Below are 13736 nucleotides of genomic sequence, written 5' to 3'. Positions count from 1 at the left end.
GTTTCGGAGATTTCGCGATGAATGAGTCAACCTACCATCCCCCATTTTAACCCCAAAAGAGAGTTGATTTCTAAAGATACATTATTTGGACACCTTCTCACCATCTATAGAGCTTACATTTTAAATTTGAAGTCTCTTACTTCAAAAACATAGGACTTTCTTACAAACTTTCAACCCCCGTTTTACCCCCTTAGGGTACGAGTTTCGTAAAATCCGTTCTTAGCGGATGCCTACGTCTTATAAGGATTTGTTTTTGGTGGATGGCCTGAACATCATGCATAGCCAACCTGCCAAATTTCAAGTTTGTAGGTGTTATAGTTTCGGAGATTTCATGATGAGTGAGTGACCTTTCGCTTTTATATATGTAAAGAAGAATAGAAGATAGAAGATATACGGTTGAATTGAAAAACCTCCTTTTTTTGAAGTCGGTTAAAAATAAAATAATGGTTTAAAATGGTTGTATTGTACCCACAGAAATACAATTAATATGAACGGAGGAAGTAGATTCTCAATTCGATTGTATTTTTATGTTGGTTTTTTTTTCTCAGTACTTTACTGAGTACACCGATATTGATGATCTTTTTTATTCGAAAACTTGTGAGTGTCCTTTGGTCTAATTTAACTTTGACCATAATTTAACAAGTACTTTTTGAGTTATTTCGGATAATGTGTACGTTATATTATTTGTCGATGTACCTAATTGAAGTCAGTTTTTTACGTTTGATTGCAATCACAATTATTTATAAAAAAATCAGGTACAGCTACTTAGCTCTATAGTAGCACTATTAATATGTATTATTAAATACATCTTAGTAAGGAAGTAGGGCACAGCAATAATTTCCTGCTTAAAATATGGAACAGCCCGACTGGAGTAGTACGTCGACCTTACAGAAGACCACAGCTAAATGTTACTGTTTTCAAGTAGTATTATGTTCCTGTTGGTGAGTAAAGGTGACCAGAGCTCCTGGGGGGGGGGGGGAGATTAGGGATATGGTCGGCAACGCGCTTGCGATGCTTCTGGTGTTGCAGGCGTCTACGGTAATAACTTACCTTACTCTAGGTGAGCCGTACGCTTGTTTGCCGACCTAGATAAAAAAAAGTATCCGATGACTAAATAATTTGTTTGATTGAAAACTATAAAAAAGCATAGAGCAGAAACTTAATAAAGATTTGAAAATAAAAGTCCTAGTTAATTAAGAATTTAAGATGCTAAAGTATATGACATAGATACTGTATCTACGCAGTAGAAAATTCTGTTATCGCTTCACAGTGTGTGTGATTGTACGTACAGCCGTATTTTCTTTGTGTTTAACAACAGCAAGTTATCGTTTCACAAGGAGGCATTAAAAATCACATTAGTTGCGCGTGCACCGCGAAACGGGTCGGTGGCCCGTTTGTAGTTTATAGTTTACCCGAACATGTAAGCTGTAGAACATTTTTTTTTCCAAATTCACTATTTTAAATACCCGTCAGTCTCATCAGAACAAAGATGGAGTGCTATACGTCTGATAGTTGCGACAGCGATAGCAGAGAACAAAAAACACTCGACCTCTCAAATCGTTCATTGGACTGCAGGACCGTATCATCGGAATTGAAGAGCTTAATAGACGAGAAGGATTGTGCAGATAGTAATAATTACGAAATACTGCTACTTTACAGCAATCGAATCAAGTCTTTGCCGGATGCTATTAATAAGTTTTGCAACCTTAAGATCTTGGATGTCAGCAACAATAGACTAACTTCACTCCCTGATGTATTAAGAAACTGTCCACTTACATCATTAATAGCTAAGCATAATGAATTAACCAATGAGTCCTTACCAAAGTGTTTCTATTCAACGAAAAATACATTAAGAGAATTCAACCTCAGTGGAAATAAGCTCAATTACTTTCCAGAACAAGTATTACAATTAAAGTCACTTAAATATCTTTATTTAGGAGGCAACAACATCGTCAATATACCAAAGGATATATGGAAGTTAAATAGGTTGGTATTAAAACGATACGATGAACGAAAAGATAATTTAAATTTATTGATTTTGAAATATGATTCTATATATTAAATTATCTTTATTTCTTTGTAACGATTAAAGCAAATAAAACCGTACGCGTGCGCTTATCGTAATTTTAAAAATAAACTGATTATATTATCTGGTTTGGATAACTTGAGAATCGAAAGAAACGTGTTGAGAAATTACACGAGCTTTATTGAAAATTATCAAAATGCTACTACTCTATTTGTACAGGTACATTATTTCTCCGAATGAGATAAGCTATTATTTTAATAATGAATTATTAAAGTCCATATTGACGACACACTCTTATTTTTGTTTGTTCTAATGAAGGGGTTACATCTATTCAGGATAATCTCATAAAAAAGAACGAGATACGACGTAAACTAAAATGCGCTAATATCCTTTTTTTTCTATCAATTTAGTCACTGTTTTATTCCTATTATCCCAATGGTGTTTCTCACCGGGCACGGCTGATTGGTGAATACTTGTGTCGGATGGCCCAAAGGGAGCCGACGACTGGATGTCACGATTGTGGCGCGGCGGTGAACTCTGCCCAGCACACCCTCGAGGTGTACCCGAGATGGGCGGCGCTGCGTCGTGATCTGACGACAGTCCTTAGAGAAGACTTGTCACTGCCTAGCGTCATCACCGCGATGCTCGGCGACGACGAGTCCTGGACGGCAATGATCTCCTTCTGCGAGACGAGAATGTCCCGAAGGAGAACGACGAGCGGATGAGAGAGGAGGCCACCGACGAGCCCTCCGTCCGCAGGCGACGAACGGGGGTGCTTAGGAGGCGCTACTTAATGCGTCTCCAGTAACGCCCCTGTGCTCGTGTCGGACCGGGCTGGGATCCTGGCCTGCTAGACATGGCGTCGTCGGGATTGTTCAGAGGTGAGCCGGACAGTCCCCATGGAGGAGAAGTCTGGCCTTTTCGCCGAGGCCAGCCGGTCACTGGAGGGATCCTGTTGCCTGCAGATCCGGGACCGTCCAATTAATGCGGCTGAAGGCTCTCGTAGGGGTTTTGGTCGGTATTGCATCCCTAAGTGCTGAAGCCGACATACGGTCTAGGAATGCCTACCCGGGCATCCTGGATATCACCCGTAAATGGGTTCCCCTGCGATACCAAAAAAAAAAATCCCAATGGCGTGTTAATTGTTGAAAGTAATTAGCAAACTCTCAAGCTACTGCACAGATATTATTCATTTTTTTATCCTTAGAAAACTATATTATCCAGAATTAACTTAGGCTACAAATCACGTGAACAAAACGTGCAACAACGGGAGCACAATACATAATTTGTGATCTCAAACAAATTTAAATGGGACCAATTGACACATACCACCTTTCGATTAAAAAAAAATTGTCGAAATCGGTCCACCCGGTCAAAAGTTCTGATGTAACATATATAAAAATAAAATAAAAAAAATACAGTCGAGTTGAGAACCTCCTCCTTGTTTGGAAGTCGGTTAAAAATACAGTTGAAATGAGATCCTCCTCCTTTTATAAAGTCATTTAAAAATCAAAGCAGGCGAGCGGGTAACTTTATCTTATTGGTATACAATACAATTCCTATAAAAGTATAATTTATTTGGTCTCACACCGTAAATATTAATTAACATGCTTTTGTTGAATCGCTTCAGCCTGTAATATCCCACTACTGGGCATAGGCCTCTTTTCCCATCTAGGAGAAGGATCAGAGCATAATCCACCACGCTGCTCCAATGCGGGTTGGCGGATATATTCCCTACTATGAGTAACGATCGCTATCAGGTGTACATGATGACAACCGGGACCGACGGCTTAACGTGCTCTCCGATCCACGGTGGGGAGACCCACAAGGACTGCACAAACACCCAGACCACGGCAAACACTTGTATGGCCAATACAAATCTTTGTCATGTGCGGGGATCGAACCCGCAACCGCCAGCGCAACAGGTACAATCCATGGCTGTGACCGCTGCGCCAACGCGGCGTTTTGTTGAATAAAATGATAGTTTAATGTTTTAATTATTCCTGTTTTCGTGAAATAGATGAAGTAAGTTTTGTATTCGTGAATAATTTTTAAAAAATTATATACACAACTAGCTGTAGGTAACCTGCGCGCATTGCTACGCTTTTTTTGGTCCTAACAACTGAGAAATCTTTGTGGGCTCATGCACAACACTGCTGAAGATCATAACATGATCAAATGCATAGTTTACGATTCTATAAAGGACATACCGACAAACATTCATTTATATATATAACAACACATAAACTCATCAACACGTAACCCATATAGTACCCAGAATGTTTTATTTACTCATGTACTTATTATCAAAAAGGTTTATTATTAAGTTTAATTAGGTTATAAGTATATATAATATATATAATATAGTAGTATATATAATATTATTAAGTTTAATTAGGTTAATAAAAAAAATGCATTAGTTGCAATATGGGTTTATTATAAAGGTATCCTTGTATACTGTATACGATAATCTATTCATCAATACAATATAACAATAAATAAATAAAACTGGAGTGTCTGTTTGTAATATTAAAATAACCGCTTTTTACTAAATGCATATGAATGTATACACGGTACATATACCCGAATAACATTTTTTACAATTTTGTCTGTCTGTTTGTTCCGGCTAATCTCTGAAACGGCTGGACTGATTTTGACGGGATTTTCCCTAGCAGATAGCTAATGTAACAAGGAGTAACTTAGTACTAGAGTACTAAGAGTACTTAACTACTTTTATTGTACAAATTTCTTTACTTTGTTACTTTGCAAACTGAACAACATTTTTTTTTTTACATTCTACGCAGACGAAGTCGTGGGCACAGCTAGTTTTTATATAAAGCTTATCGGCAATAGCCCTTTATGGATCTGTTATCTAAATCGTCCTTTGTTCGTCATTTGCTGTGTCATTTCGATTGTCATTCGTTTCTCTCGTGTTGATTTGTGCCTAAATTTCTCATCACGGCGTTGTGATGGATGATCGAAAATATAATATAGCGTCTAAGATACCCACGTAAACGTAACCTACCTTTAAGATACACTATCCTGTTTGACGCACTTTCAACCATTACAACGCACGTTTGCTCGTCAGGCTATCTTTATGCATAAATATAAAAATTGACAACCGTCGTTATCTATTAGCTGTGAATATTTTAAAACGTTGTATTCAGCTCGTAGGCTAGTTATATTTTTGAAGTAAAACTTCTTTAACCACGCTTGACTTAGGTAGTAAGCTGATGAATGCGTGACGAAAGGTGTGATCAGGCAAAGAGAACGGAAGTTGAGAGGGAGATATAAGTTAGTGAAGACAAAAAGAGAGAGAGTAACGTTTCGTATATTACTGTAGAGGCAACTAAAGAAGTTTTACTTTAGTCGTGTGGTGTAAAGCACATTTCATCCACAAGCTTATGGATATTAACAACACCAGACGCATTGCCAGTGCGTTGCGGATCCTTCCCAGGAACTATGAGTACCTTACTCACCACAGTAACAAAACACTACTCGCGAGCAGTGTTATTTATCCGTGATCGACTGTAAAGTTGAGGTGCTTTCTCTGTCGGGCTGCTCCAAATTTACGGAAGATATTACCTGATGTGCCCTACCTCAATAAAGTTAACATTTTTTTTACATCTACTTTTCATAGTTTCGGTAAATGAGCTTGATGTTAAATAAAATTACTTTTATATTGATTACTCAGTTGACTGTGGCACATAAGTTTATACAGTCAAAACTATCTGAAAATTTAAATTTTAATTTAAAGTTTAATAATGATTATTTCTTTACTAGATAACGAAAGACATCTATACTAATATTATAAAGCTGAAGAGTTTGTTTGTTTGTTTGTTTGTTTGAACGCGCTAATCTCAGAAACTACTGGTCCGATTTGAAAAATTCTTTTAGTGTTAGATAGTCCATTTATCGAGGTAGGTTATAAGCTATATATCATTACGCTCAGACCAAAAAGAGCTGAGAACCAAAGAAAATGTTTCAAAATCGGGGGTTCTTTTTTCCTTTTGAGAGCTTCCGCTGCGTGCGCTGTGAAAACAGTTAAAGTTTCGCAAAAATCATGTATGACAGAATTGATCCTCTTTAAAAGTTCTAAAAAAAGTCCGCGACAGCATATATCTATCTTTTAAGGTTGGCTCACTATAACGTTTTTTATGCTAACCAAGTTTGTTCTAAAATAATGCATTATTTGCGAAGATGTTTTTATAAACATGATATTAATCCTTATCTAAATAAATACGTTATTCATCACAAGTATTTAATTTAAAACAAAATTACCATTTACATAATTCGATTTTAATGAGTAACTCAGGAGATATCGCAGTTTTAAAATAACATCGCAGTAAAATAATGATTACCTAAGTTTTGCGCGCGCCTCTGTTCCACGCGGACGAAGTCGCGCGCAGAAGCTAGTTTAACATATTTATAAAAGTGTTTTTCTTTATTTTCAGCTTACAAATTTTATCGATAGGTGCCAACCAAATATCAGAAGTACCTGATTCTGTGGGAGCTTTGATATCTCTTCAAGCTTTGGTTCTAAGTAATAATCAAATAGAGCAACTACCACCTAGCATCGCCAATCTCAAACAATTAAGATCACTGCTACTGCATAAAAACAAATTGAAAACGTTGCCAACTCAAATCATAAAATTAAAATGCTTAACAGAGGTAAGTTTAAATATGTACTTATGTATAGTTATTAACTTAAATTCAGTTCAAACTGTTCAACAATTTATACATTTTTGTTAATTTTTATTAAACTTTACCTTTATTGAAAAATGTTAACTCACAATAACCATCCTACAGCTGGATTTTTAAATACACAGACCGAAGACGGGCAGTATTCGGTGCTATAAAGTCAGCCCTGTGGTCACCAATCTACCTGCACACCGTGGTGACTATGTGGCCAAAACCTTTATGAATTCGCGGCAGAAATCTCCGCCCCTCAGTTCCCGGCAGCCCCACTATTCCCGGCTACTGAGGAGGGTGCTAGGAATCATTAGGTTACGGTAGGCTGCTACCCAATACTACAACATTTTTTTTTGCGGGGAAATGCTTTTACGCACCCCGCTGACGAGGCCGGTGGGAATGTGGGGCTCCTGGCCCGGTGAAAAACCCAGACTACCTACTAAAACCTAGCGGTGCCCTCATGAACATAGCGGGGCGCCACGGGATCGCTTTCGCATGCTACCGCGACGTCCCAATGGTTGGCCCGCCATGTCCGCGGGCCTTCGTCCATAGAGCGCCCACGGGCACTGTGAGTAGAACTGAGTCACATTAAGGTAGAGCATACAGCGGTTGTTTGAAATCCGAAGAGAGGGCGAGGACACGCTGAGACTGGGCTCTGGGCAATAGTTCTACTTACGTGAAGGTGATGGGTTTTCCCAAGGTGGCGTCGGTTTTCTGGTACACAAGAACTCATTAGCAACGTTGTGGAAGCCAGCAGTGTATCGATCGGTAGCGTATCTTGCACTTAAACTTACTGACAAGTACTTCCTGCAAGTAATACAGGTATATGCGCTGACCTCGGCACGCTATCGGACGTTAAGGTCGCAATCTTGTCTGAAGGATATATCAAAAGTCAAACATTAGACTACTTCGGCATTTTATAACGTTGATATAGGAGACTTCAACGCTGGGAGTAACCCCTAAAACCCCTTGATGAAATCTCTTCTCCGACCTTATCATCATTCATCATCATCATTTCAGCCTATCGCAGTCCACTGCTGGACATACCAATACTCACATACCTCCACAAGCTCGCACCAAAAATGGCGTGAACTCATGTGTGTTGCCCATAGTCACAACGCTGGGCAGGCGGGTTGGTGACCGCAGGGCTAGCTTTATCGCACCGAAGACACTGCTGCCCGTCTTCGGCCTGTGTATTTGAAAGCCAGCAGTAGGATGGTTATCCTGCCATCGATCGGCTTTTTAAGTTCCAAGGTGGTAGTGAATCCTTTAGTCGCCTCTTATGACACCCACGGGAAGAGAGGGGGGTAGCTATATTCTTTATTACCGTAGCCACACAGCAATTCTCCAATCTACGCTGCCCCAAATACAAAACATGTAGTTCCGAGTAGTTCCAACTGAAACCCCAAAATCAACAGTATAATCAGCCGCCTTGTATGGCATTTGTTGCATATTTTTACGAGAAACCTTTGACTTTAATTCGAGACTTGAGCTGTCCTGGATACTCTGCAGAGATGTCAAATCGACTGGCGATGATATATCGAGGTACTGAGGTGTATGTATGACGCGGCGACGATGACCGTACGAAACTGTTTACCACTGCGCTGGAGGATGTCTTTAAGACGTTGGATTGGGAGGAGGGGAGACAAAACATCAACGTCAACAGCAAATACATCTCGCACCTTCGTTTCGCCGACGATATCGTTATCTTTGCAGAGACGTTGGAGAAGCTAGGCTATATTCTGTGTGGCCTAAACGAGTTCTCCCGATGAGTCGATCTCGGTATGAACTTGGACACAACGAAAGTTATGTTTAACAACCAAGTTATACCAACTTCTCGAAGTTGTTTAGGATCATGTCTATCCAGGTCATACCATCCAACTTGGCCGCAACAACTTTGAGAAAGAAGCCGATAGGAAAATTCGGTTTAACTGAGCGGCTTCATCAAGTCTTCATCAAGTGTACTTCGAAAATTCCGCAATGCTTTAAGACAAAAATCTTCGAGCATGCGTCCTGCCTGTGTTGACATAAAATTGTTATCATAAAAATCGGTCCAGCCATTTCGGACGAGTATGGTGACAAACATTGTGACACGATAATTTTTTATCCATATATATACATGCAGTGCATTGGGGGGGCGACAAATCGATCTAGTTAGGATTAAAATATTATAGGTATACGAGTATAACCATTATTTTTTTGCCTTACATCTGTTTAATCATTAATTTATTCCTTGGCCATGAGTCCGAGTAAGTTGGCGATAAAAATGTTAATTCTAATCATTGTTTTTCCAGCTCAAAAACCATTTTTTTTTTGTCTGCTTAGTGCTATAAATGTAGCACAAGGGTGGAACGAGTTGTATCGATTAACTAATGATCATCTCGCCAAACTTTACGATCTAATCTGATGATGAGTGGCACAAAATATACTTATCTATATTATCCTTACATAACATACGTTACAACATCCCATACACAACACCAACATAACGTTTTGTTACTATTATTGCCTATATATATATTTACGTTTTTATTTTTTCAGTTAAGTCTTCGAGACAACCCTCTCGTGGTGAGATTTGTAAGAGATATGACTTTGCAGCCAGCTTCTTTGCTTGAATTAGCTGCTCGAACTATCAAACTTTACAATATTCCGATTCAACCAGGTGATATTCCTACAACATTGAATAGATATTTAAAAGCAGCTCAGTGTTGTGTCAACCCAAAGTGCAAAGGTAAATAAATTAAAAGCAAAAAAAAAAAATTTCAGCCTGTATCTTAATTGCTGGTCGAAGGTATCCTCTTCTTTTGTAGAAGACTTGAAACCTAATACGCGACGCTTGTCCTGAGCGGGAAATAGGGATAAGAAATGTAACAGTTATTAAGTGTTTAAGATAACAATTAGGACCCATGAATTTATATGCTCTACATTACACCTCAAAGTCCCACTGACGACAAATATATGGTGGGACCGATAACGAGAAACTCAAGAGTACAGAGCAGAAATAAATATTTTATCAAGAATCAAACCCATGATCATGATGTCACTATTAAAGGATTGATCACACAGCTATACGAGAACTGTAAACATACTTACATAAAAAAAAATCACCAAAACATTTAATGACCTTTATTTTATATACACAATGAGAATTTCATAATATTATTATCTATACATATAAAAAATGGTAGGAAAGTCAAAACTGTACATTGAATATTTTTTTAAAAGAATACTTGGGGTGTGATCTACAGTCGGTACTGAAGCCAAAAATATAGTATTTAGAATTTTTGTCTGTTTCTCACTCACTCATAAAGCGCCGCATGGATTTACTTCAAATTTGGCACGAATATTATTAAGAAGTCGGGTCAATATTTAGGCTACATATTATCATGCTATCACCATGCTATCACCTACCGGGAACGAGCAGTGAACCTTTTATTTCCTCAACGCATTCTGTAACAACGTGTAATCTAACGACGCATATTTGAATGTTGTTGTTATTATGTTAATAACCATGCTATATAAGCTAGCTTCACACTATAAAAATTACGCAATATAAGTAACTAAGCCGATGAACATAATTAAATGAATATAAGTAGACAAGACAATTTTAAAGCAGCGCCATCTATGAGATTTTTCTGTAGATATGAATTTTAAAGAAAAAACGGGTAAATGAATGTTATTTTTAAAGGTATAATCGTAGGTATTTTTGGTGCTGTATAGCGTTCACGCAGACGACGTCGCGGGCAGTGGCTAGTTTAGTATTAAAAACACCATCATGAATCACAATAATATGTTTATTACTTTTATTTTTGTTTACTTTTAGGTGTATTTTTTGACAACCGTGTTGAACATATCAAGTTTGTGGACTTTTGCGGTAAATACCGAATTCCACTTCTACAATATCTATGCAGCTCTAAATGTATCACAGGCAGTTGGGAAAGTCGCGAAATAGACAGCAATGCAACTCCTCATTTGTTGAGTAAGGTTCTTTTGGGCTAAACTAATCAGCATAATTTGTTAAATTGATAATAAATTTATTGCATAATATTCCAATGCATTACCTATTTTATAGTCAACTTTTTTGTTTTATGTAATATTGTATTTAAAAACATGTATCATCTTGTATAGTCATTTTACATAAAATATGATATAAAGGACCATATAAAATAAATAAATTAAACCATGTAAGTAAATTAAGAATATATCTATTGTTATAGTTTACAAAACAAATATTTTTCCTAATCTAAATGTTGCTATAATTTTTAAAATTAAATGTTTTATAAAAATTATTATATTCAGTTGTTTTCTTGTAAAAATTTCATCCTTGCCTCTTTTCCTCTGGTAATGGCTGCTTTGAATAGTTTACAATACAATTCAACTGCTACTGGAGTATCATCATTTCCAGGAACAGGGTAGGTAATCAAATTTGGATTACAGTTAGAATCAACTATACCTATAGTAGGTATTAACATTTTGGCACTATCTCTAACTGCAGTGTGTTGATTGAGAATATTATTTTGGGTGTTTAAAAATATACAGAGATCAGGTAATCTTGTGACTGCACCAAATTGATGATTCGCATTTGTAAAAATACCTCCTCTCCAAAACCTTGTATGAGCATACTCGCCACATTCTAAAGCTGTTTTCTCAACCAAATGAGCATTCAAAGCATTTCTATTAAAGAAACAAATGATACCACCTCTGTATGCAATATGTGCTGTAAAATTAAGTGCCTTACGTAAATGTTCTGCTGTAATATCTAAATCAAATATTAAATGGCCCTGTCTTGAACCATAAATGTAAGGAGTCATAAATTCATTTAGTGATCCTTCTTTATGTCCGAAATGAACTCTTGCATCAAATAAATCTTTGACAGTGAACAGGTTATGTACTTGAAAATAATCCGGATGGTTTAGAGGACTTTTTGATGTGTTGCCTGGAATGACATAAACAATTTAAATTAATAAAAAAGTTTGTAATATTCAATTGCTAATTTTTGTACTAATAACTCGTATATTAACAAGTTTTTTAACTTAATAATATTCAAAAATATCACAAAGTATATAGAAAAAGTTTCTGACATTGTAATTTTATTTTACATATTAGTATAATATAGAAAACTTACTTTCTTGTACAGCAGACTCAACTTGTTCAGGCTGAGTAGCTGTTGAATTATTACGGCAGAATGTAATACCATTCCTCAAAGGAAGAACTGAAATTATAGAATATTATGTTGAGAAATAATCTCATCATAATAAAAGAAACAAATTGCTACTTTACTTACATTTATACCTCCGAATCATAATGTATAAATATTTTCACGAATTTCACTTAAAATAACAAAATGTAAATTCACTGTGTGTATGCCAGTTAGATTTACAGGTACCACATGATAATTGACAGAACTGAAATGTCACTTAACGAATAGGGATGTCCAATATTTACGAATAAATAATAGTTTATTACTGTTTCTTAAAAAACGAACTTAATGCCAAAGACATTCCTTGTTGTACACCTTCATTCAAAAATGGAAAACTTTGTCAACATTCTTCTTCACCGATTTCTTACTGTCTTTTTACGAAAGTAATTATTTAAAAAAAAACACAAAAAGCGATGCTGAGTAGTACAAAGTTCAACAACTTAAGACTATTCCAAAGAAATATAATATACAGATAGTTTTGGTACAAATCATGTCAATGTCAAATTCTTATACGAATACGACTTACCTTTGATCTTAGTCCGAGACGACTTACGAGTCATAACTTCATGAGACCATAGACCGTAATTAATGTAATATAGGTTTCTGTAAGTATTACTATGCTTTGTGAATATAGGGTACATGAGACAATGGGATGTAGTCGTGGGTCGTAACGTCTTTTATGTGTAATCGGTTATACGTAGTTTCGCGGATACGCGTAACTAGTTTCGAAACTGCTTATTTTTCGTAACTAGTTATTTCTGTACACAGCATCAGTTACTACGTTATATTACTTTAGTTTGTATTATGGCATAGATCAACACGGAGGGGAGTAGCCATTGCGTTTGTTACCGATACAAAACTGTCTGTCATTTTTTGCGGGGGGAAATTACACACATGCACACTTTATCTAATTCCCCACACAAAAATAATCGTCTGTCGCGACGACGAACTACGAAACTCACACATACTAAATTAAAATCCCACTTACATTTTTCACACACACATAGATACATTCTGTGTCATTACAGTATAATGACACGCCGCAACTACACTAACAAGTTGCTTACAGCCGTGGTTGTAACAACTGTCGATATGCATTATCGATAAATTCAAGTACTCGGTTAGGGAAATAAGGTTTTTAAAGTGATACAAAGGTAAGATGTTATTATAAAATAGACTTAATTTATTATATACTACAAATCAAAGATCTTCATGTAAAATAAACGATAAAGAGTAAAGATTTGATTTTTTGTTTGTTAGCATTGAATAGGCTCCGAAACTACTGGACCGATTCAAAAAATTATTTCACCGTTGAGAAGCTACGCTATCCTTGAGCGACATAGGTTATACTATATTTTCAAAAATATTTGTGATCCTTACTAAAACTCCAATAATGTAACCCAAGGGATAAAAAAATAACCTAAAAAATGCCTTACATTGCGTGCGCTGCAAAAAATAATGATAATAGAAATATATAATGTAGTAAGACTTTTTAGAATACATTATTATCCACAATAATTGTATTTGCTCACAAACGAAAAAAAAAACCGACTTCAATTACATCGACAAGTAATACGATATACGTAATATATACGCGTTATCAAAGGTTACTCAAAAAGTTGTTATCAGATCTCGATGAAATTTGAACGCAACTACATGGTAAACATCAGCTTTCTGTTAAATTAAAAATCATCAAAATCGGTTCACCCAGTCAAAAGTTCTGAAGTAACATACATTAAAAAAAATACAGTCGAATTGAGAACCTCCTCCCTTTTTGGAAGTCGGTTAAAAAGTATCGCGATAGCATATGTCTAACTA

The 13736-nt window shown here is 36.5% G+C and overlaps 2 protein-coding genes across 2 annotated transcripts; one reads left to right on the top strand and one right to left on the bottom strand.

The window, feature by feature from the left end:
• Nucleotides 1-1358: 1358 nt before the first annotated feature.
• On the top strand, nucleotides 1359-11012 carry LOC123660856 (leucine-rich repeat-containing protein 58). Its single transcript, XM_045595883.1, has 4 exons — nucleotides 1359-1986; nucleotides 6481-6697; nucleotides 9260-9449; nucleotides 10542-11012. Exons 1-4 carry the CDS (start codon nucleotides 1490-1492, stop codon nucleotides 10715-10717), a joined length of 1080 nt encoding a protein of 359 aa, XP_045451839.1. The 5' UTR covers nucleotides 1359-1489; the 3' UTR covers nucleotides 10718-11012.
• LOC123660857 (28S ribosomal protein S2, mitochondrial) lies at nucleotides 10908-12498 on the bottom strand. The gene is made up of 3 exons (XM_045595884.1): nucleotides 12445-12498; nucleotides 11844-11930; nucleotides 10908-11654 (listed from the first exon to the last, which is right to left on the bottom strand). Exons 1-3 carry the CDS (start codon nucleotides 12476-12478, stop codon nucleotides 11014-11016), a joined length of 762 nt encoding a protein of 253 aa, XP_045451840.1. The 5' UTR covers nucleotides 12479-12498; the 3' UTR covers nucleotides 10908-11013.
• Between the last annotated feature and the right edge of the window lie 1238 nt (nucleotides 12499-13736).

The sequence above is a fragment of the Melitaea cinxia genome, chromosome 16, assembly GCF_905220565.1.
Source record: "Melitaea cinxia chromosome 16, ilMelCinx1.1, whole genome shotgun sequence".
Classification (NCBI taxonomy): domain Eukaryota; kingdom Metazoa; phylum Arthropoda; class Insecta; order Lepidoptera; family Nymphalidae; genus Melitaea; species Melitaea cinxia.
Note: the sequence above shows the minus strand (reverse complement) of the source record. Positions and strands in the feature narration are given on the sequence as shown.